This window comes from Garra rufa, chromosome 6 (assembly GCF_049309525.1).
Source record: "Garra rufa chromosome 6, GarRuf1.0, whole genome shotgun sequence".
NCBI lineage: Eukaryota > Metazoa > Chordata > Actinopteri > Cypriniformes > Cyprinidae > Garra > Garra rufa.
This window is the reverse complement of record NC_133366.1, coordinates 44,086,434-44,111,319: the sequence shown is the minus strand read 5'-3', so window position 1 is coordinate 44,111,319 and position 24,886 is coordinate 44,086,434. Positions and strand designations below refer to the sequence as shown.

Below are 24,886 nucleotides of genomic sequence, written 5' to 3'. Positions count from 1 at the left end.
AGATTGCTTTAAATTTTCATTAGCTTTTAATTTGCTACTTTGTATTTTAAATTGGAGGTGAAATTATTGGTACCTAATGGTACCTCAGTGCAAACCTACACAGCTAAAATATGAACTGAAATCAGCTATCATTTACAGTGGCAAACCACAAAAATTCAAACGTTAAACAGACTAGTCATCAGCTTTGAGGTTTTCCTTCTTCTGGTTAGGGTTAGTCCGAGTAAACCTAAATTAATGGTTACGTTTGTAACAGTGTTGTAGAAGTTTGTCCCCATCACCACATAAACACACACACAAATAGACAGAAAGAGACAACCAAGCCTAAAGGGATTAGTTCACTCCTGAATTAATTTCCTGATGATTTACTCACCCCCATGTCACCCAAGAAATTAAGGTTTTTGGGGAAAACATTCCAGCATTTTTCTCCATATAGTGGACTTCAATGGGGATCAGCAGGCTGAAGTTCTAAATTGCAATTTCAGTGCAGCTTCAAAGGAATCTTCATGATCCCAGCTGAGAAATAAGCGTCTTATGGAAAAAGTCCATCTCATTTTCTCCTTTGTAAAGGGCGAGACTTTCTTTGCACGCTCGCTTTGTGAACACTGGATTGGTACTTCCTCCTATGTCATGTGTGACCTTTTAAGTGTGACTATGTAATGCATGAAGTCAAGCTAGTGCAAGACGAGCATTTGTGGTTGAAAAGTATAAAAATATTATTTTTTTTAGAAAATGAAAGATCGTTTTGCTGGACAAGACCTTTATTCCTTGTCTGGGATCAGTGTTGGGGTAAGTTACTTTTAAAAGTAATGCATTACAATACTGCGTAGTGCGTTACTCCCTAAAAAAGTAACTAATTACGTTAGTTACTTTTTATAAAAAGTAATGCATTATGCTACTTTTGCATTACTTTTTAAATGTGAGCAGGCTGTTTGTTTTTAATATATAAAAATTGAAATGAATAAATGTCTGTACAGTAGAATGCAGGAGAAGGAGGTTCAACACTCTTTAGCAATAAAAAAGGAGCACAAACGTTAGTTTACCTATCTTTATCTAAGTCATTTTTGCTTATTAGTATGGTTGAACTGGATCATCAAAGGTCAGCAGCAAAGACATTGGTTAATACTAGGGCTGTCCCCGAATAGTCGAAGATTCGATGCATCGATATGCGGAGCCTGATTCGACCACCGATCTCACAGTCGAATCTTTGTGGGTGAAACGAGCATCATACCATTTTGCCAATATGGGGGTGCTCAATGTCTAATTGCACACAGAACTACTGGTTTTGTACGGTTATATTAAGTTATATACAGCCTTTGATTATGATAATGCAGTAAAAACAAAAGTGAAAAGAAAGAAGCGTTCAGTAAATATTTTTAACGTGTTTGTGAATAATTCCAACCACCCCTGTGACAAATTTAATTTTCACTTTCTCTGATGCATGACGAGATGAGGACCATCTTGACGCGTTTTTGCAGTTGGAGGCGCCTCTTTTGAATGGTTTTCTGTTGGCAGTGAGCGTTCTGTGCCCTGTTTATGCGCCCCTGGCTGCTGCGCCTCGCGTTTTGCAGGAGCGCTCTGAGCGCCTGAAGTTGAAAAAAAAAAATCAACTCTGAGCGGAAAAACACCCAACGTCATTCGCGTTCTTTTCCATTGTCCAATCGAATGAATGGAGATGCGGGTCTTCTGTTGTGATGGCGAAAGTTTACCGTTGCTTAAAAAGTCCGGAGACTGCAAGAAATGGAGGAGAAACCTTTGGTGTCTATCGTGGGTAACCCGGAGCTGTATTATTTAGGGTTTCTGCTAATATGACAGTTTACTTAACAGCAAAAAACTAAGTTAGAGCGCTCGCGCTATAATCCTATAGACTGACAGGACAGCTGTTTTGGTCGTTGCTTAGCAACATAAAAAAACCGCAGCACACTGCTCTTTCATTAAAAGGCCGCGATCACACCGAACGCGTTTTAGCAGTTGGAGGCGCCTCTTTTGAATGGTTTTCTGTTGGCAGTGAGCGTTCTGCGCGCCGCTTATGCGCACCGGGCGCCTCGCGTTTTCGCCGCCTGCTGCGCCTCGCGTTTTTGCAGAAGCGCTCTGAGCGCCTGAAGTTGAAAAAAAATCAACTCTGAGCGGAAAAACGCCCAACGTCATTCGCGTTCTTTTCCATTGTCCAATCGAATGAATGGAGAGGCGGGCCTTCTGTTGTGGTGATGAAAGTTTACCGTTGCTTAAAAAGTCCGGAGACTGCAAGAAATAGAGGAGAAACCTTTGGTGTCTGTCGTGGGTAACCCGGAGCTGTATTATTTAGGGTTTCTGCTAATATGACAGTTTACTTAACAGCAAAAAAACTAAGATTTTAGAGCACTCGCGCTATAATCCTTTGATTTGACTGACAGGACAGCTGTCTTGGTCGTTGCTTAGCAACATAAAAAAACCGCAGCACACTGCTCTTTTATTAAAAGTCACCAAACAAGGCAGTGCTGTGCGCCTCGCGTTTTTAGAACTAAAAGACGCGTTCGGTGTGATCGGGGCCAAAGTCACCAAAAAAGGCAGTGCTGTGCGCCTCGCGTTTTTAGAACTAAAAGACGCGTTCTGTGTTTTTATTTAAACCTAAATAAGTTTGTCTGTCAGTTGGCAGGCAGTTTTGGTCGCTTATAAAATAAAATAAAAATAGTTTTACCCTCCTGCTGACTATAGTGTCGTGCCCCTCCCAACCCATTCACACACGCACATAAGATGATTCGACTATCGGTCGACTATAGAAAGATTCGAAAATTCTGATTCGACTATGAAAATTCATAGTCGGGGACAGCCCTAGTTAATACATTTGGTTTTAACTCACTTTGATAAATACTGAATCCGTTTATTGTGAATGAGATGAATTAATGCATGTTCACATTTAGTCTAGAAATACATTAAAACCATATTTTCACAAAACACACAACACCTCTGTACTTCTAATTTCTCTCGACATGGGAACAGGAGACTTGACAGTCAATAAATAGGAAAAAAAAGTAACTGGTGTTACTTTTTTGAAAAGTAACTGACATTTTCTTGTAAATTAAAAAGTAATGTTATTTCAGTAGTTACTTGAAAAAGGTCATCTGATTACGTAGCTCTTTTAATGCGTTACCCCAACACCATCTGGGATTGTGTAGAGCCCTTTGAAGCTGCACTGAAACGGCAATTTAGATCTTTAACCTGTTGATCCCCATTGAAGTCCACTATATGGAGAAAAATCCTGGAATGTTTTCCTCAAAAACCTGAATTTCTTTTCAACTGAAAAAAGAAAGACATGAACATCTCGGATGACATGGGGGTGAGTAAATTATCAGGAAATGTTAATTCTGGAGTTTCTTTTTAACATGAAATACAAAAACTTTTTTGTTGAATATCCAGTTTTAGTCGTAATACACATTACAGAAGCAAAATATGCTGCAAACATTGCAACCACACAGCAGTCATAGAGGGCAATTTTTTGAAATTGAGATATACTACTAATCGAATATTAAGTTTGAAGTAGGAAATATAAAAATATCTTCATGGAACTTGGTCTTTACCTAATATCCTAATGATTTTTGGCATAAAAGAAAAATTTGCTGGCTATTGCTACAAATATACCCCTTCGACTTATAATTGATTTGTGGTCCAGGGTCACATGTAAACATTCCCTGAGACAGAAATGAGAACTTTGGCCATGCAGAGACAAAGATGTATTGGCAATAAAACCAAAAGATGAAGGTGGGAAGGTCTGTTTGGAAAAAGCCAGAAAATACCTCAAGCCCCACCCCCTCTGACCGCGGCGGGCGGCACGCTAGCACTTGCCTCTCGGCGGAATAAACGGTAGAAGAATCCTCGCTTGGGCGCTGGATTTGGCTTGTTCACATCCAGATCAGAACACAGTGCTCCATCCATCTCGAACACATTAATCTCTTTAAAGCACTCCATCTCAATCATCTGAAACACAGACACACACACATACATACACAACTGTACCGTGCACAATCCATGCTTGTCCTCCCTTTCACATCATGGCTGTATTGCAATTTAGTATGAGTAATATTTGTATCTATCATTAATTTCTAAAGAAATATTTAATTATTTATTTAATTTGTCTCAGACGTTTCTCTTAAAAATCCTTGTAAGACATAAATATATGACACAATTGTTGACATATTACAAGAGCACAGAGCAAAAAATTTAATTGTAGTGGCAGTTCAGACATTTCTAATGTTATAAAATATTTTTATTTTAAATAAACACTGGGCAGTTGTACTTTCTATTTATCAAATAATCCTTAAAAAACATGGTTCTCACAAAAATATTATAAATAGTTTACAACACTGATAATAAGAAATAAAAATCAGCATATAAGAATGAGTTTTGAAGGATCATATGACACTGAAGACTGAAGCAATGATGCTGAAAATTCAGCTTTGCATCACAGGAATAAATTACATTTTAAAATATATCAATGTGGAAAACAGTTATTTTAGATTGTAATAATATTTCACAGTATTACTACAGTTACTGTATTTTTGACAGTGTTGTTTTCGTCAACGATGACGATGACGAAATCATTTCGTTGACGCCACTTTTTTTCATGACGATAACGAGACGATGACGATATAAAAATGGCTCGTTGATGATTAAAACATGACGAGACGTGTGTGAGTTTTCGTTGACGAGACGAGGATAGACGAAAATGTTAGTGGGTGGTCCGTCAGACGTTTAAAATGCATGACATTTCTGCTTATTGTGCATGCCAATTAAAACTTAAAAAGTATCTGCCGCTATGGCAAGCCGTTTTAGCATTAAATACTCTTTGCTTTACTAGTATGGCAAGCCGTTTTAGCATTCCATCCTTGTTTGTCTTTTATGTTTTAAAACATTCCTTCATTATTGTAATTATTGGTGAAAATAGTCGATCCGGAAGCTCACATCGTGTTGAAATATAGATCTGCTATTTTCAGAACTTATAAGTGACACTACCCAACAGCGAAATACTTACTGACCTACATTAATTTGTTAAAAGACTACTTTTCCCCCTTTTTTTGACTAAAACTAGACTAAAACCTTTTTGACTTTTCGTCGACTAAAATTGGACTAAAACTAAGAAGCATTTTAGTCCAAAAGACTAAGACTAAGACTAAATCTAAGATGGTTGTCAAAAACAACACTGATTTTTGATTAAGAAAAAAAACAGCCTTGATGAGCAAAAGACTTCTTTAAAAAATATTAAATGATCAGTTCACTTCCAGAATAAAAAATGTCCTGATCATTTACTCAACCTCATGTCTTCCAAGATCTTTCTTCAGTCGAAGGTTTTTGCTTCAAAGAGCTCTAATAAGTATATAAATCTGTATTTTGTTTTTGTTTAGAAAATGACTGAGAATTTTGCTAGATAAGACCCTTATTCCTCAGCTGGGATTGTGTAGAGCTGCTTTAAAACTGCAATTTGGACCTTCAACCTATTGGCTATTTCGACTAAAGAAAGAAAGACATGAATATGTTGGATGACATGGGGTTGAGTAAATGATCAGGACATTTTTATTATGGAAGTGAACTAATCCTTTATCAGATCAGTAGTATGGACATTACTTTTCTCAAGTGACCAGAGTGTAGTACCTCATTTTGCCATGGGATGGAGACACTTCCTGTTACAAACTTGTGGTAGAAGTCATCATCCGTAGGGTCCAGGTTTACACCTTTGACTGTAGAAAACTGCTCTATGTCCAGAACATCCTTGCAGTACACAGCACGTGGCTACAAAACATATAGAGTATGGCAATACATGCTTAGTCCGATATGATTTTTTTAATCAAGCAAATGAAAACCAATAATATGCCCATGAAAAACTCACATCAGGACAGAACGGTGGGTCTAGCATGTTGGCCTCCAACCGCTTGAAGTTGATGTTTCGGAAAATGGGATTCAGTTTGACTTCAGCCGCTCCACAACCTCGACATCCCAACCGCTCTTTTGGATCTTTACATAACAACTGTGGAGCCCAGGAAAAGAGAGGAAAAGTCAGGCTGACATAAATGAGGAGAAATCCCAGTGGAAGTAAAACTGACCCTGAGGTCACAGTCTTCCATGACGCCATGAGAGAGGACAAAACAACACAACACTCCTCCACAACTACACAGTGACTCTTTCCCATGTAGAAAATATTACATATTATAGTCATCATCATTCATTTTATAGGCAATATTGAGTGTCCATGATAAAGGGAAAAAAAAGCAAAAATCTTGCTAGTTTAAACACAAGTGACAAGTACAATCTACAATTTGGTTTTCACTTTGCTTTTCGAAAAACTTACAGCACTTATAATAAGTTTAATGTAATGTGCTGCAGTGTTGTTTTTAGTAACTGCTGTAAAACTAAGACTTTTAAAATAGTTTTTGCTCATTGAAATAAAAAACTAAAATAAAGACTATATAAATATTAGATGAAAAATACTGCCTAGGTAAAAAATCTGAAATAAAATAAGTTTAAGAACTAGTTGTACTAAACTTAATGTAATACAACAAATAAAATAAAAACGGATAATATAAAAATTATAGTTCATTTAAAACATTTATATTAAACTATTTTTAAAATAATACTAACATAACATTAATACGGTGTATCATGAAGTAAAATAACATTTTAAATGTAATGTGACTGAACACATTTGAATAATTATTTATAATTTAATTTTTGTTTACAAATACCGTACATTACTTCATAAATAGGCTTCTTATATTTACTGTTTAAAGGTTAATAAATATTATTTATAATTTTAAAATAATAAATATTCTAATTATATTTTTTTTAGGTAAAATGGTCATTTTAGTTTACAAATGCCAACAGTTATGTAATAAATATGTTGCTTATATTTACTGTTCAAAGGTTAATAAATATTGTAATACATATAAAATGTAAAGTAATAAATATTATAATATATAACTAATACTAAAATAACAATAATGCAGAATGTACACTTTTTAATCATTATTAAGGTAAAAAGACATTATTTAATAAATATGTTGTTTAAAACTAGTGTATGAAGGTTAATAAATATATATAATATATAATATTATGTAATTTGAATGAATAAATATTATTAAATATATATTTGAATTAATAAATATTATAATATATTGCTTATAAATACCATACATATGTTGCTTATATTTAGTGCTCAAAAGTTAATAAATATTAATAATATATTTTAACATAACTATTATTTTTTCCCAAAAAATAAAATAAAATAATCATATAAATATTAACTAAAAAAAAACATAATTCCCCCCCAAAATATTACATTTTAATATATAATATTAAATATATGATTTATATAATAAAATATATAATTTATATAATATTAAAATATAAATATATATATATATACACTTATATTATACTATTAAACTATTTAAAATTAATTTTAACGCAGAAATAAATAAAAAAAGTTAATTATAGAGGAGATGTACTGTATTCAGTAACCTCAACTTGAAAAGTAGAAGAGTTTCAAATTGGTTAAAATTGTTGCCAATTGTTCATAAGTTCTCATCTTATAAACATGATCATTCTGACATGACTTTAATTGCACCTGTCGGCAGATGTCTTTAGCATCTTCAGAGAACTTCTCGGTGTATTCCTCCTGGTCCTCGCACACACGGCGGTCTACCTCTTCTCTCTTCACTCGCTCTTTCCGGCGACGGAAAGGAGACTGGCCCTGAATCATTTCATATATTAGGCAGCCCAAGCCCCACCAGTCGGGACTGAAGGTGTAGCTCTCATTCTGAATGACCTCTGGTGCTAAAAACACATACAGAGAGAAGAATGAGGTCAAACACTCTAGCACAAGTACTTCTGAAGAGATACGGAATGCGTTTGGCTCTTACCCATGTATCCCACCGTGCCAACGCGCCCTCGTATCGTCTCACCCTCTGGAATTTGGACGGCCAGTCCCAGATCAGAAATACGGATGTGCCCTGGAGAACAGCATCTCATTAAAACAAGCACTATTAACATTTCTAACATGCTCAAACATGACACTTCAAAAAGGCACAGGTAAAAAGAATGTTCCTCTTAGAGGATAATGATCTGAATAAGGAGGTTTAACAGGAAAAATGGGTGAATGCCAAGGCATTTCTATGTGGTTGCTAGGTAGTTGCTATGTTGTTCCCGACTAGCAAAAGTCAAGAGTAATGCGTAAATAAGATAAACAGAAGCAAAAACAAGCCATAAAATGCAGTGGAAAATAAAAAAAAACGGCTTACCACGGTCATCCAGGAGAATATTTTCAGGTTTCAAGTCTCTGCAAAACAGGGAATGCATTCATTTTACACAGCTGAAATCTAATAACTATAGCTATTAGTTCAATTGTTATTGTAATCGATACCATTTAAAAGTTTAGGATCAGTAAAACATTTTTACAATTTTTTTAGAGTAGTCTTCTGGTCACCATAAGCATTTGATAAAAAACACAAGAAACACAGAATATTCTTAAGTATTACAGATACAATTTAAAATATCTGTTTTCTATTTTAACACATTTTAAAATGTAATTTATTCCTGTGATGCTAAAGCTGAATTTTCTGTCGCATGATCATTCAGAAATCATTCTAATATGCTGATTTGCTGCTCAATTATAATTATAATAAATATTATTATTATTATCACTGTTGGAGAAGTTTCTGCTGCATAATATATTTTATGGCAATCATGATACATTTCATTCAGGATTTTTTGATGAATAGAAAGTTTAAAAAAACAGCCTTTACTTGAAAAAATATATTTTTTGTAACATTATAAATGTCTTTAGTCACTTTCAATCAATTTAATGTGTCCTTGCTGACTATTCATTTCCAACTTTTGAACAGTATTGTATGGAAGCCAGTTTCCACCACTGAATAAAACAAAAATCGTACGATCCAAAATGCGAGTTTATATCCCACTATTTTGACATTTTAACTCACAATTTATATCACGCAATTCTGAGAAATAAAGTCAGAATTGCAAGTTTATGACTTGCAGTTCTGACTTCATAGCTTGCAATTGCAAGTTTTTATCTTCCAATTCTGAGAAAAAAAGTCCAATTGCGAGTTTATGGCCCACTATTCTGACATTAACTCTCAATTGTAAGTTTATATCACGCAATTCAGAGGAAAAAGTCAAATTACGAGTTTTTGGGCCACTATTATACGTTTATTTTATGCAATTCTAAGAAAAGTCAAATTGTGAGTTTATATTTCACAATTCTGACTTTATAACTCACAATTGCGAGTTTATATTCCACTATTCTGACAATTAAACTCCCAAGTGTGAGTTTATATCTCGCAATTCTGAGAAAAAAAAGTCAAAATTGCAAGTTTATATCTCGCAATTCTGACTTTATAACTCACAGTTCTGAATTCATAGCTTGCAATTGCAAGGTTCCATCTTCCAATTATGAGAAAAAATAGTCAAATTGCGAGTTTATGACCCACTATTCTGACGTTTTAACTCACAATTGTACGTTTATATCACGCAATTCTGAGAAAAAAAGCAAAAATTGCAAGTTTATATCTCGCAGTTCTGACTTTATAACTCACAGTTGTGAATTTATAGCTCTCAATTGCAAGTTTTTAACTCGCAATTTTGAAAACAAAAAGTCAAATTGCGAGTTTATGGCCTACTATTCTGACATTTTAACGTACAATTGTAAGTTTATATCACACAATTCTGACATTATGACTCGCAGTTCTAACTTCATAGCTTGCAATTGCAAGTTTTTATCTTCCAATTCTGAGAAAAAAGTCCAATTGCGAGTTTATGGCCCACTATTCTGACATTAACTCACAATTGTAAGTTTATATCATGCAATTCTGAGAAAAAAGTCTAATTGCGAGTTTTTGGCCCACTATTCTGACATTAACTCACAATTGTAAGTTTATATCATGCAATTCTGAGAAAAAAGTCCAATTGCGAGTTTTTGGCCCACTATTCTGACATTAACTCACAATTGTAAGTTTATATCATGCAATTCTGAGAAAAAAGTCCAATTGCGAGTTTATGGCCCACTATTCTGACATTAACTCACAATTGTAAGTTTATATCATGCAATTCTGAGAAAAAAGTCCAATTGCGAGTTTATGGCCCACTATTCTGACATTAACTCACAATTGTAAGTTTATATCACGCAATTCTGAGAAAAAAGTCCAATTGCGAGTTTATGGCCCACTATTCTGAAATTAACTCACAATTGTAAGTTTATATCACGCAATTCTGAGAAAAAAGTCCAATTGCGAGTTTTTGGCCCACTATTCTGACATTAACTCACAATTGTAAGTTTATATCACGCAATTCTGAGAAAAAAGTCCAATTGCGAGTTTATGGCCCACTATTCTGAAATTAACTCACAATTGTAAGTTTATATCACGCAATTCTGAGAAAAAAGTCCAATTGCGAGTTTTTGGCCCACTATTCTGACATTAACTCACAATTGTAAGTTTATATCATGCAATTCAGAGAAAAAAAGTCAAAATTGCAAGTTTATATCTTGCAATTGCAAAAGTCCAATTGCGAGTTTATGGCCCACTATTCTGACGTTTTAACTTATAATTGTAAGTTTATATCACGCAATTCTGAGAAAAAAAGTCAAAATTGCAAGTTTATATCTCGCAGTTCTGACTTTATAACATGCAGTTGTGAATTTATAGCTCTCAATTGCAAGTTTATAAATTACAATTCTGAAAAAAAAAAAGTCCAATTGCGAGTTTATGGCCCACTATTCTTAACTTATAATTGTAAGTTTATATCACGCAATTCTGAGAAAAAAAGTAAAAATTGCAAGTTTATATCTCGCAGTTCTGACTTTATAACACGCAGTTGTGAATTTATAGCTCTCAATTGCAAGTTTATAAATTACAATTCTGAAAAAAAAAGTCCAATTGCGAGTTTATGGCCTACTATTCTTACATTTTAACGTACAATTGTAAGTTTATATCACACAATTCTGACTTTGTGACTCGCAGTTCTGACTTCATAGCTTGCAATTGCAAGTTTTTGTCTTTCAATTCTGAGAAAAAAGTCCAATTGCGAGTTTTTGGCCCACTATTCTGACATTAACTCACAATTGTAAGTTTATATCACACAATTCAGAGAAAAAAGTCAAATTTGCAAGTTTATATCTTGCAATTGCAAAAGTCCAATTGCGAGTTTATGGCCCACTATTCTGACGTTTTAACTCGCAATTGTAAGTTTATATCACGCAATTCTGAGAAAAAAAGTCAAAATTGCAAGTTTATATCTCGCAGTTCTGACTTTATAACACGCAGTTGTGAATTTATAGCTCTCAATTGCAAGTTTATAAATTACAATTCTGAAAAAAAAAAGTCCAATTGCGAGTTTATGGCCCACTATTCTGACGTTTTAACTCACAATTGTAAGTTTATATCACGCAATTCTGAGAAAAAAAGTCAAAATTGCAAGTTTATATCTCGCAATTCTGACTTTATAACACGCAGTTTATATCTTTTCAAATTCTGAGAAAAAAAGTCAAAATTGCAAGTTTATATCCTGCACTTCTGACTTTATAACTCGCAGTTCTGACTTCACAGCTCGCAATTGCAAGGTTACATCTTCCAATTCTGACAAAAAAAAAAGTCAAAATGAGAGTTTATGGCCTACTATTCTTACATTTTAACGTACAATTGTAAGTTTATATCACACAATTCTGACTTTGTGACTCGCAGTTCTAACTTCATAGCTTGCAATTGCAAGTTTTTATCTTTCAATTCTGAGAAAAAAGTCCAATTGCGAGTTTTTGGCCCACTATTCTGACATTAACTCACAGTTGTAAGTTTATATCACGCAATTCAGAGAAAAAAAGTCAAATTTGCAAGTTTATATCTTGCAATTGCAAAAGTCCAATTGCGAGTTTATGGCCCACTATTCTGACGTTTTAACTCGCAATTGTAAGTTTATATCACGCAATTCTGAGAAAAAAGTCAAATTTGCAAGTTTATATCTTGCAATTGCAAAAGTCCAATTGAGAGTTTATGGCCCACTATTCTGACGTTTTAACTCGCAATTGTAAGTTTATATCACGCAATTCTGAGAAAAAAAGTCAAAATTGCAAGTTTATATCTCGCAGTTCTGACTTTATAACACGCAGTTGTGAATTTATAGCTCTCAATTGCAAGTTTATAAATTACAATTCTGAAAAAAAAAAAAAGTCCAATTGCGAGTTTATGGCCCACTATTCTGACGTTTTAACTCACAATTGTAAGTTTATATCACGCAATTCTGAGAAAAAAAGTCAAAATTGCAAGTTTATATCTCGCAATTCTGACTTTATAACACGCAGTTTATATCTTTTCAAATTCTGAGAAAAAAAGTCAAAATTGCAAGTTTATATCCTGCACTTCTGACTTTATAACTCGCAGTTCTGACTTCACAGCTCACAATTGCAAGGTTACATCTTCCAATTCTGAGAAAAAAAAGTCAAAATGAGAGTTTATGGCCCACTATTCTCACATTTTAACTCACAATTGTAAGTTTATATCACGCAATCCAGAGAAAAAAAGTCAAAATTGCAAATAATAATCAGTGGCAGAAACAGGCTTTCACAGTATTTTAACAAATACTATTGACCAAGTACTTTGACGGAAGATGATATAATAATCCTGCTCCATTACTAGCACTGCATGACCAGGTAATTCCATACGAACTGTCTCCTGAATCTGCCTGTTTTGAATGAAAGGCGTAGGCAAAATGCAAAAAAACCTACATTTGTTTATATTCATTTTGCATGAAGTACGATGAATGCCAGTGTAGATGCCTTTGAAGCCTTACATTCAAAAATATACTTAAAAATGTAAATCTATTCAAAGCACACAGTCGAACATTGCTTAGTTTTCCACAGTTCAGTATCTCCAAAGCATCTCCAGAGTTAATACTAGACACAATCTGTAGACCTTTTATCATTCACATCCTGTGAAAATTTCTGCAAAATCATGTAAACATGGTCAAATGTGAGAGAGTTTGTGTTGCGTACTAAACACACCTGTAGATGATCCTCTCTCGATGCAGATCCTCTAAGCCACAGCAGATCTCTGCTGCATAAAAGATGGCACGCTGTTCATCAAAACCTGAGTTTCCCATGTTATAGATATGAAACTTCAGGTCACCACCATTCATTATAGTTAACACCAAACATAGAGCGTCCTTAGTCTCATATGCATATGCCAAACTAACCTAGGAAAGAGAGAGAGAGAAAAAGAGGTGCATTGTTATCTATTCATGAAACTTTGTGGTGCATGTAAAAGAGTCAAATGTAGCTTATGAGAATGTTTATTCAGGTGTGAACACTTTCACATAAATCATCTGGATGACTAGCACCTGTAATATACAGAAACACATTTCAAACCTCCACAGGGTTATGCCTGGAGAAACAGACTAAACCATACAATCCAAAATGGACACACAGGAAATGTACTGTATATGATTTTAAGCATTCCAGCATCTCCCTTGCTGTATTTAACAGAGAGCCCTTTGAATGGTAGTGTAGTCTATGGGATTTTTTACACCTGTTTTATCGCCTGCGAGATGATTGCACGGAAACCACACACTTCTACTCAACAAGCCGCACAATTTGAAATATCATTCATTTCTGTAGCACAGTGCTGGACTAGGATTCAGAAAAGTCTCAAGTTGCAAAAATGCCGGTCATGTTTGACTTAGCGAGGCTGTCAAAGAAGTCTACATCATACAGTATGCAATGTATTATCATTTTACACCAGCACGTCCTCTGTGATCTACTGAGTGACGTGTGAGGCGAACCACTGCAGAAGCTGAAAACCGCTGTGTTAAGGAGGGGTTCCTACCCTTCAGCGGTTACACCCAACATTGTGGGTGGTTAGGTTTCAGAAGTAGACAGATGTGGGAAAGGGCTGTGAACTCAAACAAGAAGCTGATGTTACTGTGGGAACCTGCAGCTCAACAAGACCACGAGGACTATCAAAGGACCCTTCACATCATTATGTGAAACATAACGCCTATGCGAGCCAATATGAGTGCTTATAAACTAAAGCAATCGGGTCATCTATCAAGTCAATAGTGCTGATTTTAAAAGCTGAAATAAATAAATGACTCTTGAGTGTATATATATACACTGCTGTACAGAAGTTTGGGATCAGTAAGATTTTTATTATTTTTAAAGACGTTTCTTATGCTCATCAATGCTCTATCTATTTGATAAAAAATATAGAATTTTTTTAATTAAAAATAAAATATTATTAAAATTTAAAATGACAGTCTTCAATTTTATTACACTTTAAAATAACATTTATTCCTGGGAAGCAAAGCTGAATTTTCCCCATCGTTACTCCAGTCTTTAGTGTCACATGATCCTTCAGAAATTATTCTAATATGATATTTTTATTCAGCAAGGATGTGTTAAATGGATCAAAAGTGATAGTAAAGACTGATATTGCTAGAAAGATTTCATTATTTATTTTAAACAAATGCTGTTCTTTTTTACTTTTTATTCATCAAAGAACTACAGAAAAAGATATCACAGTTTCAAAAAAAATATTAAGCAGAACAGTTTCAACACTGATAATAAATTTGCATATTAGAATGATTTCTAAAGGATCATGTGACACTGAAGACTGGAGCAATGGCTGATGAAAACTCAGCACTGCATCACAGAAATAAATTATATTTTAAGATATATTAAAATAGTACACCAATATTAATAATTGCAATAATATTTCACAATTTTGCAGTTTCTTCTGTATTTTTGATCAAATAAATACAGCCTGGATGAGCATAAGAGACTCATTAAAAACATTAAACAAATCGTACTGATCCCAAACATTTGAATGGCAGTAATGATGATGAAAATTCAGTGCTGTGCCACAGAAATAAATTATATTTAAAGTGCATTAAAATAGGAAACAAGTATTAGAAATTGCAATAATATTTTACAATATTACCGTTTTTTCTGTATTCTTGATCAAATAAATACAGCCTCGATGAGCATAAGAGATTCCATTACAAACTGATCCCAAACTTTTGAATGGCACTATACACATATGGGGTCAGTAAGATTTATTTTTCAAAGACATTAATAATTTGATTAAGAAAGGATGCATTAAACTGATTTAAACTCAGTTATTAAGCATCACAGCAGCTGTCCTTATTGATAATAATAAGAAATGTTTTTTGAGCTGCAAATCAGCATATTAGAATGATTTCTGAAGGATCATGTGACAATGAAGACTGGAGTAATGATGCTGAAAATTCAGCTTTGATCACAGAAATAAATTACAATATATACAAATATATTCAATCAAGCTTTTAAAATAATTGTTAAAAATTAAAGCTTTTTTTTTAATAATTAAAAAAAATAAATAATTTTATTCTTTCAAAAATATTGAAAAAAATCAAACCCCAAACATAACATTTAAGTCTTGAGCAATCAAAAGTAACTATATATAGACAAATCAGTTATCTCCCTGCTTAAAGTTTACAAATTAATAGTAGGGTGAAGACAAAGTCAGAGAAACTGAAGAGAGCACAAGCTGTTTCCCATCAAACGCAGCTCATATTAGTCACGGCATTATGTCACTTTATACTGTTAGAGTTTACTTGTCATCCCAAACTTTTAAACATGAGTCTGTTTATACATACTGAATGAACTCTGGGGCTGGTGTGTGTGTGTGTGTGTGTGTGTGTGTGTGTGTGTGTGTGTGTGTGTGTGTGTGTGGGTTTAGGGTTTAGAGCACTTGACTCCACTCTCTAACGCTGCTGTTTGGTCAGCGTTGCTAGGCAACAGAGATGTTCTCATTTGTGAAGTAGTTCATGAGGAGCAATCGCTCCTGCCTGTAGCATGAATGCGCACAAAGACACACGCACATGCATGCTCTTGCAAACAGACGCACACACATACACACACATTGTGTTTCTTTTAAAATCAGATGCATGTTACATACCTAAAAGACATTTTTGCACACAGCTGCAATGCTAAGCACATCTCACCTGAATGTGTATGTGGCTGTGTGTGTGTCTGTGTGAGCTTGTGTGTTAGTGTGTGGGTGGGTGGACAGAGGCTCAGGTGCTCTACAGCTGTAGTGGAATGAATCAGAGGCCGACATTACACTGCAGGCACTGTGTGCTGCGTCTGTACGCATGTTCGGCTGGCTGCTCTCTTTTAAAATCCATTGTTTTTAGGTTCTAGAATGTTTGCCGTGTTACTAAATTCCGAAAGATAATGCAAAAGGACTGGAGTAATGGCTGCTGAAAATGTGGCTTTGCCATCACAGGAATAAATAACATTTTAAAATACTCTATCCCTTTAACTGTCACTCCCTATTTTGAACATACATGTGAAAACGCACTATTCAAAGTTACATTTTTAGAATTCATCAACGAAAACATTTTGCAATATGATTTTGATGTACATGGTAATGCAATGTCTGATTTTTTTAAAAGGATATCAAAGGATGAATTTTGAGATTTGAAGTTTTCAACTGATATATAATTTCTTATGAAGTCTTTTTGTGAAAAAGATCAGAACTCCTGTTATGATGTATATGTTTTGAGGTGCACTCTTGTCATAAATGAATCTATTACTTTTCCTAAATAATTTGTAACACAAAAGAGGTAAAATAATTTAGGAGTCGTAGACATTCCCAACGATATATAGTTTGTCATGAATATTATTTGTAATATGGTGAAGTAAACTTAGGGTATACGGGACGGTGACAGTTACAGGGTTAAAATAGAAAACCATTTCAAATTGTAATCATTTGTGAACCTGGACCACAAAACTAGTCTTAAGTAGCATGGGTATATTTGTAGCAATAGCCAAAAACACATTGTATGGGTCAAAATGATCCATTTTACTTTTATGCCAAATATTATTATTATATTAAGTAAAGATCATGTTCCATGAAGACATTTTGTTAATTTCCTACCATAAATATATCAAAATTTAATTTCTGATTAGTAATAATATGCATTAAGAACTTCATTTGCACAAATGTAAAGGCCATTTTTTTTATATTTAGATTTTTTGCACCTTCAAATTCCAGATTTTTAAATAGTTGTATCAATTTCAAATATCAATTTAAAAAAATTGACTGTCATGACTGGTTTTGTGTCACATTTTATAAATACACATGACTGCTTGGTGATATATCATTTGTTTGAATATTTGTTTACCATGAAATAGCTTAAATTCTTCTTTTTAAACAGCAAATATTTAATGCATTTTTATGGTTGTTATTTGGGATCACAGCCAAATAGCTGCATCTCTCTGTGATTTCGCTAGTTGGGAGGTACTGTAAATGATTCAATTCATAGCAATTTGTTACAAACTACTACTCTGGACAAGATTTACCCTAAATATTCATGATATGCACATTAATATTTGAATTAAATATTTACAACATTTTCCCCCTGTTGAAAACCTCACAGAAACTGAATCACAGAGAGTGCAGTCGAATATCTATTGCACAAATAATACAGACAAGACCAGCATGCAACTGAGACATCGGGTTAAGATAAAAGTAAAAAATGAGGAATAAAAAGAAAGTAGTACTTACTACAAAACTACTGTTAACTTTTTCTAAAATGCGTTTTTCATTTAATGCCATTGCTTCACCTTTTCTTTTCTTCACCCGTTTCTTCTCCAGCTTTTTACAGGCGTACATCTTACCAGTGGCACGAACCTGGCAGGCACAAACCTGGTGGAAAAAATCAGGAAGGTACAGAAAAAGAAATATTTTTTAATAAAATGTTGCTCATTATTTACGTATTATTCATTTCTATGTGTAACACTTTTTTTAACTAGCATGAACAACTGTGCAGCTTTAAATAGTCCCTAATAGGTCATAAAACTGCACTTACAGTCAAACCAAAAATGATTCCATTATATGATATAATGTTTGAGATTTTTTTACTAGGGAGTGCAGGACACTATAGTTAATTTACGTAAGAATAGCGAAATAAAGTAAACTATGACATATTATACCTAGAAATTCTTCAGTGGACTACCAGTAAAATTGATAAAAATATGGGAGCAAACATTATTCAGACACTGAATAATGCTTGGTAATTAGTCAACAAAATATTGATAGTTGTGTAAATATCGTCATACTAACAATTTTCTGATTTTTTGATTGTTTGTAATTCATTACATTTCTTTCTATCAAAGTTCTCTGATGATATTCATTATCAAGATGAATTTGTTCTGACATAGTTTAACTCCGAGTTCTTGTCATATTTTATTGTTATTTTCTAAACTATAGCGAATAAAGTGTGATAATGTGAGAAATGTTGAAGGTGTTTAAATATATGTTGGTTTGACTGTATAATCATTACAGAAAAACCGACTTGTTTAAAATAGTTTAAGATGATTTGGAAATATACGACATGGTTTTTATTTGGCTGTATATTCTGATATCATGTCATCCTCAAATATTAACGCAGACATGAAACTACCTACCTCACCAAATCCGCCCTTGCCCAATACCCTGTAGTGTCTAAAAGTGTTTTTGGTTACTGGTTGCCTGCAACAAAAATAGTTTAAGTCAATTCCATGCACAAAACTCAATTTGTTTCAGAAACTCAATTTCACTTGATACAATATAAGGATGTTTCTTCAACTATTGCCATTGCAAATATCAATGATTTTATTAGAGGTGCCATAGAATTCATTGATACAATATTTCAAATTGTTCTACATAGAAGGTATATGGCTTAGGTAAGAACTGAAGTGGTTTTACAAAGTCCATTTACAACCCTAGGATTTGTCCCTAGAATGTTATTACCTTATTTGGAAGGTTCATGAACTATAAGAGCGGCTCATTTCAGTATCTCACACAGCAGGAAGGAAACACAGGGAGGAAAATATATATTTAATCACGGAGCCCGATGCTGCTATTAATATGCAGGGTATTGAAACTGCCGTTTTGAATGCATGATCACTTTTTTCTTTCACTTTTGAGATTTGCATTGCACATGCTTTGTGTATACTACAGTGGCAGTACTTTCATTTATTGTGTCAGTGGTGCTCAGGATCTGCAAATCATTCGACATTGTCCGCACAGTCATCTTTTCTTACTTTGTTTATGTGGTAAGTAAAATCTTACGTACTGCAATGTAACAGGCTACCGCTAGCAAGAAGCTACCCGTGTCCTTTCAGTGGCTCGCCTTATTTTATTAGAACGCCTTATTTGTTTTCCGTGCCTTTCTGAGCACAGACACCAGTTTTTCATTCTATGGCACCTTTAAAACTAACATTTGTTGTATGTAGCTCATGTTAAAACTTGGAAACACTGTCTTGTAGATGTTAAAATATGAAAATCCATCATAAAAGTGATAGAGATGCTACTCACCTCTCCAACCACTTCCACTGAAGAAAACGGGAAAAGTACATTGTCTCCTGATATGCTGAGAATGGCTCTCCGCTTAAATATTCACGAACTATACTGAAAAAGAAAAGAGAAGGAATGCTTGAGAAAGGTGTGGAGACCATACAAAGGCCATGGTACATGAATATGATAATTATACAGTTAGGGCGAGGTTTTGACACTAATTTCACATTTCAATTCTAATTCACAAGCTTGCGATTTGAAATTGATTATTTTGGATATATATCAGGTACAATACATGCCAAATTTCCTTAAGGACAAAAAAAATCTCTCAACTAATGCTGTAAAATATACATGGGAGTCAGTTGGTACTACATTACTGTAAATTACACTGCAAAAAATGCTTTTCTTACTTAGAAAAACTTCATTAAGTGTAGTTGCTTGTATACAAATCGGTTAATTGTAACCTTTACACTGCAAAAATGCTTTTCTTACGTAGATTTTTGTCTTGTTTCCAACCAAAACACCTAAAAATTCTTAAATCAAGAAAGATTTTCCAGACAAGTAACAATTGTTGTCTTGTTTTCAGAAAAAAACAAGTCAAAATTAAGCGAGTTTTTGCTTAGAACAAGCAAAATAATCTGTCAATGAGGTAAGAAAAAAATCTTATTTCAAACAGAAAACGAGATTATTTTTCTTACCCCATTGGCAGATTATTTTGCTTGTTTCAAGCAAAAACGCACCTAATTGTTACCCGTCTAGAAAATCCTTCTTGATTTAAGAATTTTAAAATATTTTGGCTGTAAACAAGACAAAAAAATCTACGTAAGAAAAGCATTTTTTGCAGTGTAAAGGTTAAAATTAACTGATTTGTATACAAACAACTACACTTAATGATGTTTTTATAATTTACAATTACAAAATTATATTTCTACTCCAAATATATATATTTTTAATTATAAACATTTAATTGGCTGTCATAAAAACAGATTTATTCGAACACTGAGGACAGTAAAAATGATAATGAATATGTTACATGGTGCATATATTTAGCACAATGCTCCTCTCTAGAGTTCATTTTTCTAGATGACGAGTTACGAGTTTATGGTCACAGCATATATTATTTCTGAGGTAAATGTGACGAGTTTATGGTCACAGAATATGTTTTTTCTGAGGTAAATGTGACGAGTTTATGGTCACAGAATATGTTTTTTCTGCAGTAAATGTGACAAGTTTATGGTCACAGAATATGTTTTTTTTCTGCGGTAAATGTGACGAGTTTATGGTCACAGAATATGTTTTTTTTTCTGAGGTAAATGTGACGAGTTTTTGGTCACAGAATATGTTTTTTTTCTGAGGTAAATGTGACGAGTTTATGGTCACAGAATATGTTTTTTTTTCTGAGGTAAATGTGACGAGTTTTTGGTCACAGAATATGTTTTTTTCTGAGGTAAATGTGACAAGTTTATGGTCACAGAATATGTTTTTTCTGCAGTAAATGTGACAAGTTTATGGTCACAGAATATGTTTTTTCTGAAGTAAATGTGACAAGTTTATGGTCACAGAATATATTTTTTCTGAGGTAAATGTGACAAGTTTATGGTCACAGAATATGTTTTTTTCTGAGGTAAATGTGACAAGTTTATGGTCACAGAATATGTTTTTTCTGCGGTAAATGTGACGAGTTTATGGTCACAGAATATGTTTTTTTCTGAGGTAAATGTGACGAGTTTATGGTCACAGAATATGTTTTTTCTGAGGTAAATGTGACAAGTTTATGGTCACAGAATATGTTTTTTCTGCAGTAAATGTGACAAGTTTATGGTCACAGAATATGTTTTTTTTCTGCGGTAAATGTGACGAGTTTATGGTCACAGAATATGTTTTTTTTTCTGAGGTAAATGTGACGAGTTTTTGGTCACAGAATATGTTTTTTTTCTGAGGTAAATGTGACGAGTTTATGGTCACAGAATATGTTTTTTTTTCTGAGGTAAATGTGACGAGTTTTTGGTCACAGAATATGTTTTTTTCTGAGGTAAATGTGACAAGTTTATGGTCACAGAATATGTTTTTTCTGCAGTAAATGTGACAAGTTTATGGTCACAGAATATGTTTTTTCTGAAGTAAATGTGACAAGTTTATGGTCACAGAATATATTTTTTCTGAGGTAAATGTGACAAGTTTATGGTCACAGAATATGTTTTTTTCTGAGGTAAATGTGACAAGTTTATGGTCACAGAATATGTTTTTTCTGCGGTAAATGTGACGAGTTTATGGTCACAGAATATGTTTTTTTCTGAGGTAAATGTGACAAGTTTATGGTCACAGAATATGTTTTTTTTCTGCGGTAAATGTGACGAGTTTATGGTCACAGAATATGTTTTTTTTCTGAGGTAAATGTGACGAGTTTATGGTCACAGAATATGTTTTTTTTTTAGGTAAATGTGACGAGTTTTTGGTCACAGAATATGTTTTTTTCTGAGGTAAATGTGACAAGTTTATGGTCACAGAATATGTTTTTTTCTGAGGTAAATGTGACAAGTTTATGGTCACAGAATATGTTTTTTCTGCAGTAAATGTGACAAGTTTATGGTCACAGAATATGTTTTTTTTCTGCGGTAAATGTGACGAGTTTATGGTCACAGAATATGTTTTTTTTCTGAGGTAAATGTGACGAGTTTATGGTCACAGAATGTTTTTTTTCTGAGGTAAATGTGACGAGTTTTTGGTCACAGAATATGTTTTTTTCTGAGGTAAATGTGACAAGTTTATGGTCACAGAATATGTTTTTTCTGCAGTAAATGTGACAAGTTTATGGTCACAGAATATGTTTTTTTTCTGCGGTAAATGTGACGAGTTTATGGTCACAGAATATGTTTTTTTTCTGCAGTAAATGTGACAAGTTTATGGTCACAGAATATGTTTTTTCTGAAGTAAATGTGACAAGTTTATGGTCACAGAATATGTTTTTTTTCTGCGGTAAATGTGACGAGTTTATGGTCACAGAATATGTTTTTTTTCTGAAGTAAATGTGACAAGTTTTTGGTCACAGAATATGTTTTTTTTCTGCAGTAAATGTGACAAGTTTATGGTCACAGAATATGTTTTTTTTCTGCAGTAAATGTGACAAGTTTATGGTCACAGAATATGTTTTTTTTCTGCAGTAAATGTGACAAGTTTATGGTCACAGAATATGTTTTTTCTGAGGTAAATGTGACGAGTTTATGGTCACAGAATATGTTTTTTCTGAAGTAAATGTGACAAGTTTATGGTCACAGAATATATTTTTTCTAAGGTAAATGTGACGAGTTTATGGTCACAGAATATGTTTTTTTCTGAGGTAAATGTGACAAGTTCATGGTCACAGAATATATTTTTTCTGAGGTAAATGTGACGAGTTTATGGTCACAGAATATGTTTTTTTCTGAGGTAAATGTGACAAGTTCATGGTCACAGAATATATTTTTTCTGAGGTAAATGTGACAAGTTTATGGTCACAGAATATATTTTTTCTGAGGTAAATGTGACGAGTTTATGGTCACAGAATATGTTTTTTTCTGAGGTAAATGTGACAAGTTCATGGTCACAGAATATATTTTTTCTGAGGTAAATGTGACGAGTTTATGGTCACAGAATATGTTTTTTCTGCGGTAAATGTGACAAGTTTATGGTCACAGAATATGTTTTTTCTGAGGTAAATGTGACAAGTTTATGGTCACAGAATATGTTTTTTTCTGAGGTAAATGTGACAAGTTTATGGTCACAGAATATGTTTTTTTCTGAGGTAAATGTGACGAGTTTATGGTCACAGAATATGTTTTTTTCTGAGGTAAATGTGACAAGTTTATGGTCACAGAATATGTTTTTTCTGCGGTAAATGTGACGAGTTTATGGTCACAGAATATGTTTTTTTTCTGAGGTAAATGTGACGAGTTTATGGTCACAGAATATGTTTTTTTTCTGAGGTAAATGTGACGAGTTTATGGTCACAGAATATGTTTTTTTTCTGAGGTAAATGTGACGAGTTTATGGTCACAGAATATGTTTTTTTTTCTGAGGTAAATGTGACGAGTTTATGGTCACAGAATATGTTTTTTTTTCTGCAGTAAATGTGACAAGTTTATGGTCACAGAATATGTTTTTTTCTGAGGTAAATGTGACAAGTTTATGGTCACAGAATATGTTTTTTTTCTGCGGTAAATGTGACGAGTTTATGGTCACAGAATATGTTTTTTTTCTGAGGTAAATGTGACGAGTTTATGGTCACAGAATATGTTTTTTTTCTGAGGTAAATGTGACGAGTTTATGGTCACAGAATATGTTTTTTTTTCTGAGGTAAATGTGACGAGTTTATGGTCACAGAATATGTTTTTTTTTCTGCAGTAAATGTGACAAGTTTATGGTCACAGAATATGTTTTTTTTCTGCGGTAAATGTGACGAGTTTATGGTCACAGAATATGTTTTTTTTCTGAGGTAAATGTGACGAGTTTATGGTCACAGAATATGTTTTTTTTTCTGAGGTAAATGTGACGAGTTTTTGGTCACAGAATATGTTTTTTTCTGAGGTAAATGTGACAAGTTTATGGTCACAGAATATGTTTTTTCTGCAGTAAATGTGACAAGTTTATGTTCACAGAATATGTTTTTTCTGAAGTAAATGTGACAAGTTTATGGTCACAGAATACATTTTTTCTGAGGTAAATGTGACGAGTTTATGGTCACAGAATATGTTTTTTCTGAGGTAAATGTGACGAATTTATGGTCACAGAATATGTTTTTTCTGAGGTAAATGTGACGAGTTTATGGTCACAGAATATGTTTTTTTCTGAGGTAAATGTGACAAGTTTATGGTCACAGAATATGTTTTTTTCTGAGGTAAATGTGACGAGTTTATGGTCACACAATATGTTTTTTCTGAGGTAAATGTGATGTTACATGGCATTGTTTACAAGCTCTTATATTGACGTCTTGCACGGTTGAACCACTTATTGAGTGATTACATGAGACAGGATATGGATTTCGGTAAGTTGTACTCGTTCTTTTAACATACCTTCAGATGTTTATTCATGCTTATCTTAAGCTGAAACTGGTATTAAAGCGGAAGAGATGATCAATTTACATGCCACTTCTCTTGAACTGAGGCTCTACAGTGATCTCTCACTCCACATTAAACCGTGCCAAAACGGCATTTGTTTAAATACTGTCATAAAATGGACAGAATTTCAAATCTGAAACTTTGTTTCACATCAAAAGTAATAAAGCAAAGCTTATTGTGATTTATTGTATGGTAAGTGCGCTAGAAATGCTCCCGTTCATTAACTGAAAACAGACTAGACTAATAGATTCTTGGGATTCAAGAATCAATATTGTTTTGTAAAAATAAGAATCGATTAAAATATTATACAGTACATATATTAAAATACCAAATAGCCTCAGTTACCATCATTGTACCATAGTACTGCCATAATACTTGGGTGTTGCTACAAGCTGTTATTCAAGTAGTTAAATTACAGACAAGCTACTAATTATCATAAAT

The 24,886-nt window shown here is 33.5% G+C and overlaps 1 protein-coding gene across 1 annotated transcript in view; it reads right to left on the bottom strand.

The window, feature by feature from the left end:
- The window catches only part of grk4 (G protein-coupled receptor kinase 4), a 47,123-nt gene that overhangs the window by 5,283 nt on the left and 16,954 nt on the right, over positions 1 to 24,886 (bottom strand). Inside the window, exons 6-15 of the mRNA XM_073843270.1 lie at positions 19,374 to 19,466; positions 18,482 to 18,545; positions 17,580 to 17,720; positions 13,034 to 13,224; positions 8,265 to 8,302; positions 7,887 to 7,976; positions 7,592 to 7,800; positions 5,858 to 5,995; positions 5,623 to 5,760; positions 3,771 to 3,951 (exon numbers count right to left, since the gene is read on the bottom strand). Of these exons, the coding sequence (XP_073699371.1) occupies positions 3,772 to 3,951; positions 5,623 to 5,760; positions 5,858 to 5,995; positions 7,592 to 7,800; positions 7,887 to 7,976; positions 8,265 to 8,302; positions 13,034 to 13,224; positions 17,580 to 17,720; positions 18,482 to 18,545; positions 19,374 to 19,466 (1,282 nt within the window). The 3' untranslated portion in view covers position 3,771. The remainder of the gene's footprint in view (positions 1 to 3,770; positions 3,952 to 5,622; positions 5,761 to 5,857; positions 5,996 to 7,591; positions 7,801 to 7,886; positions 7,977 to 8,264; positions 8,303 to 13,033; positions 13,225 to 17,579; positions 17,721 to 18,481; positions 18,546 to 19,373; positions 19,467 to 24,886) is intronic.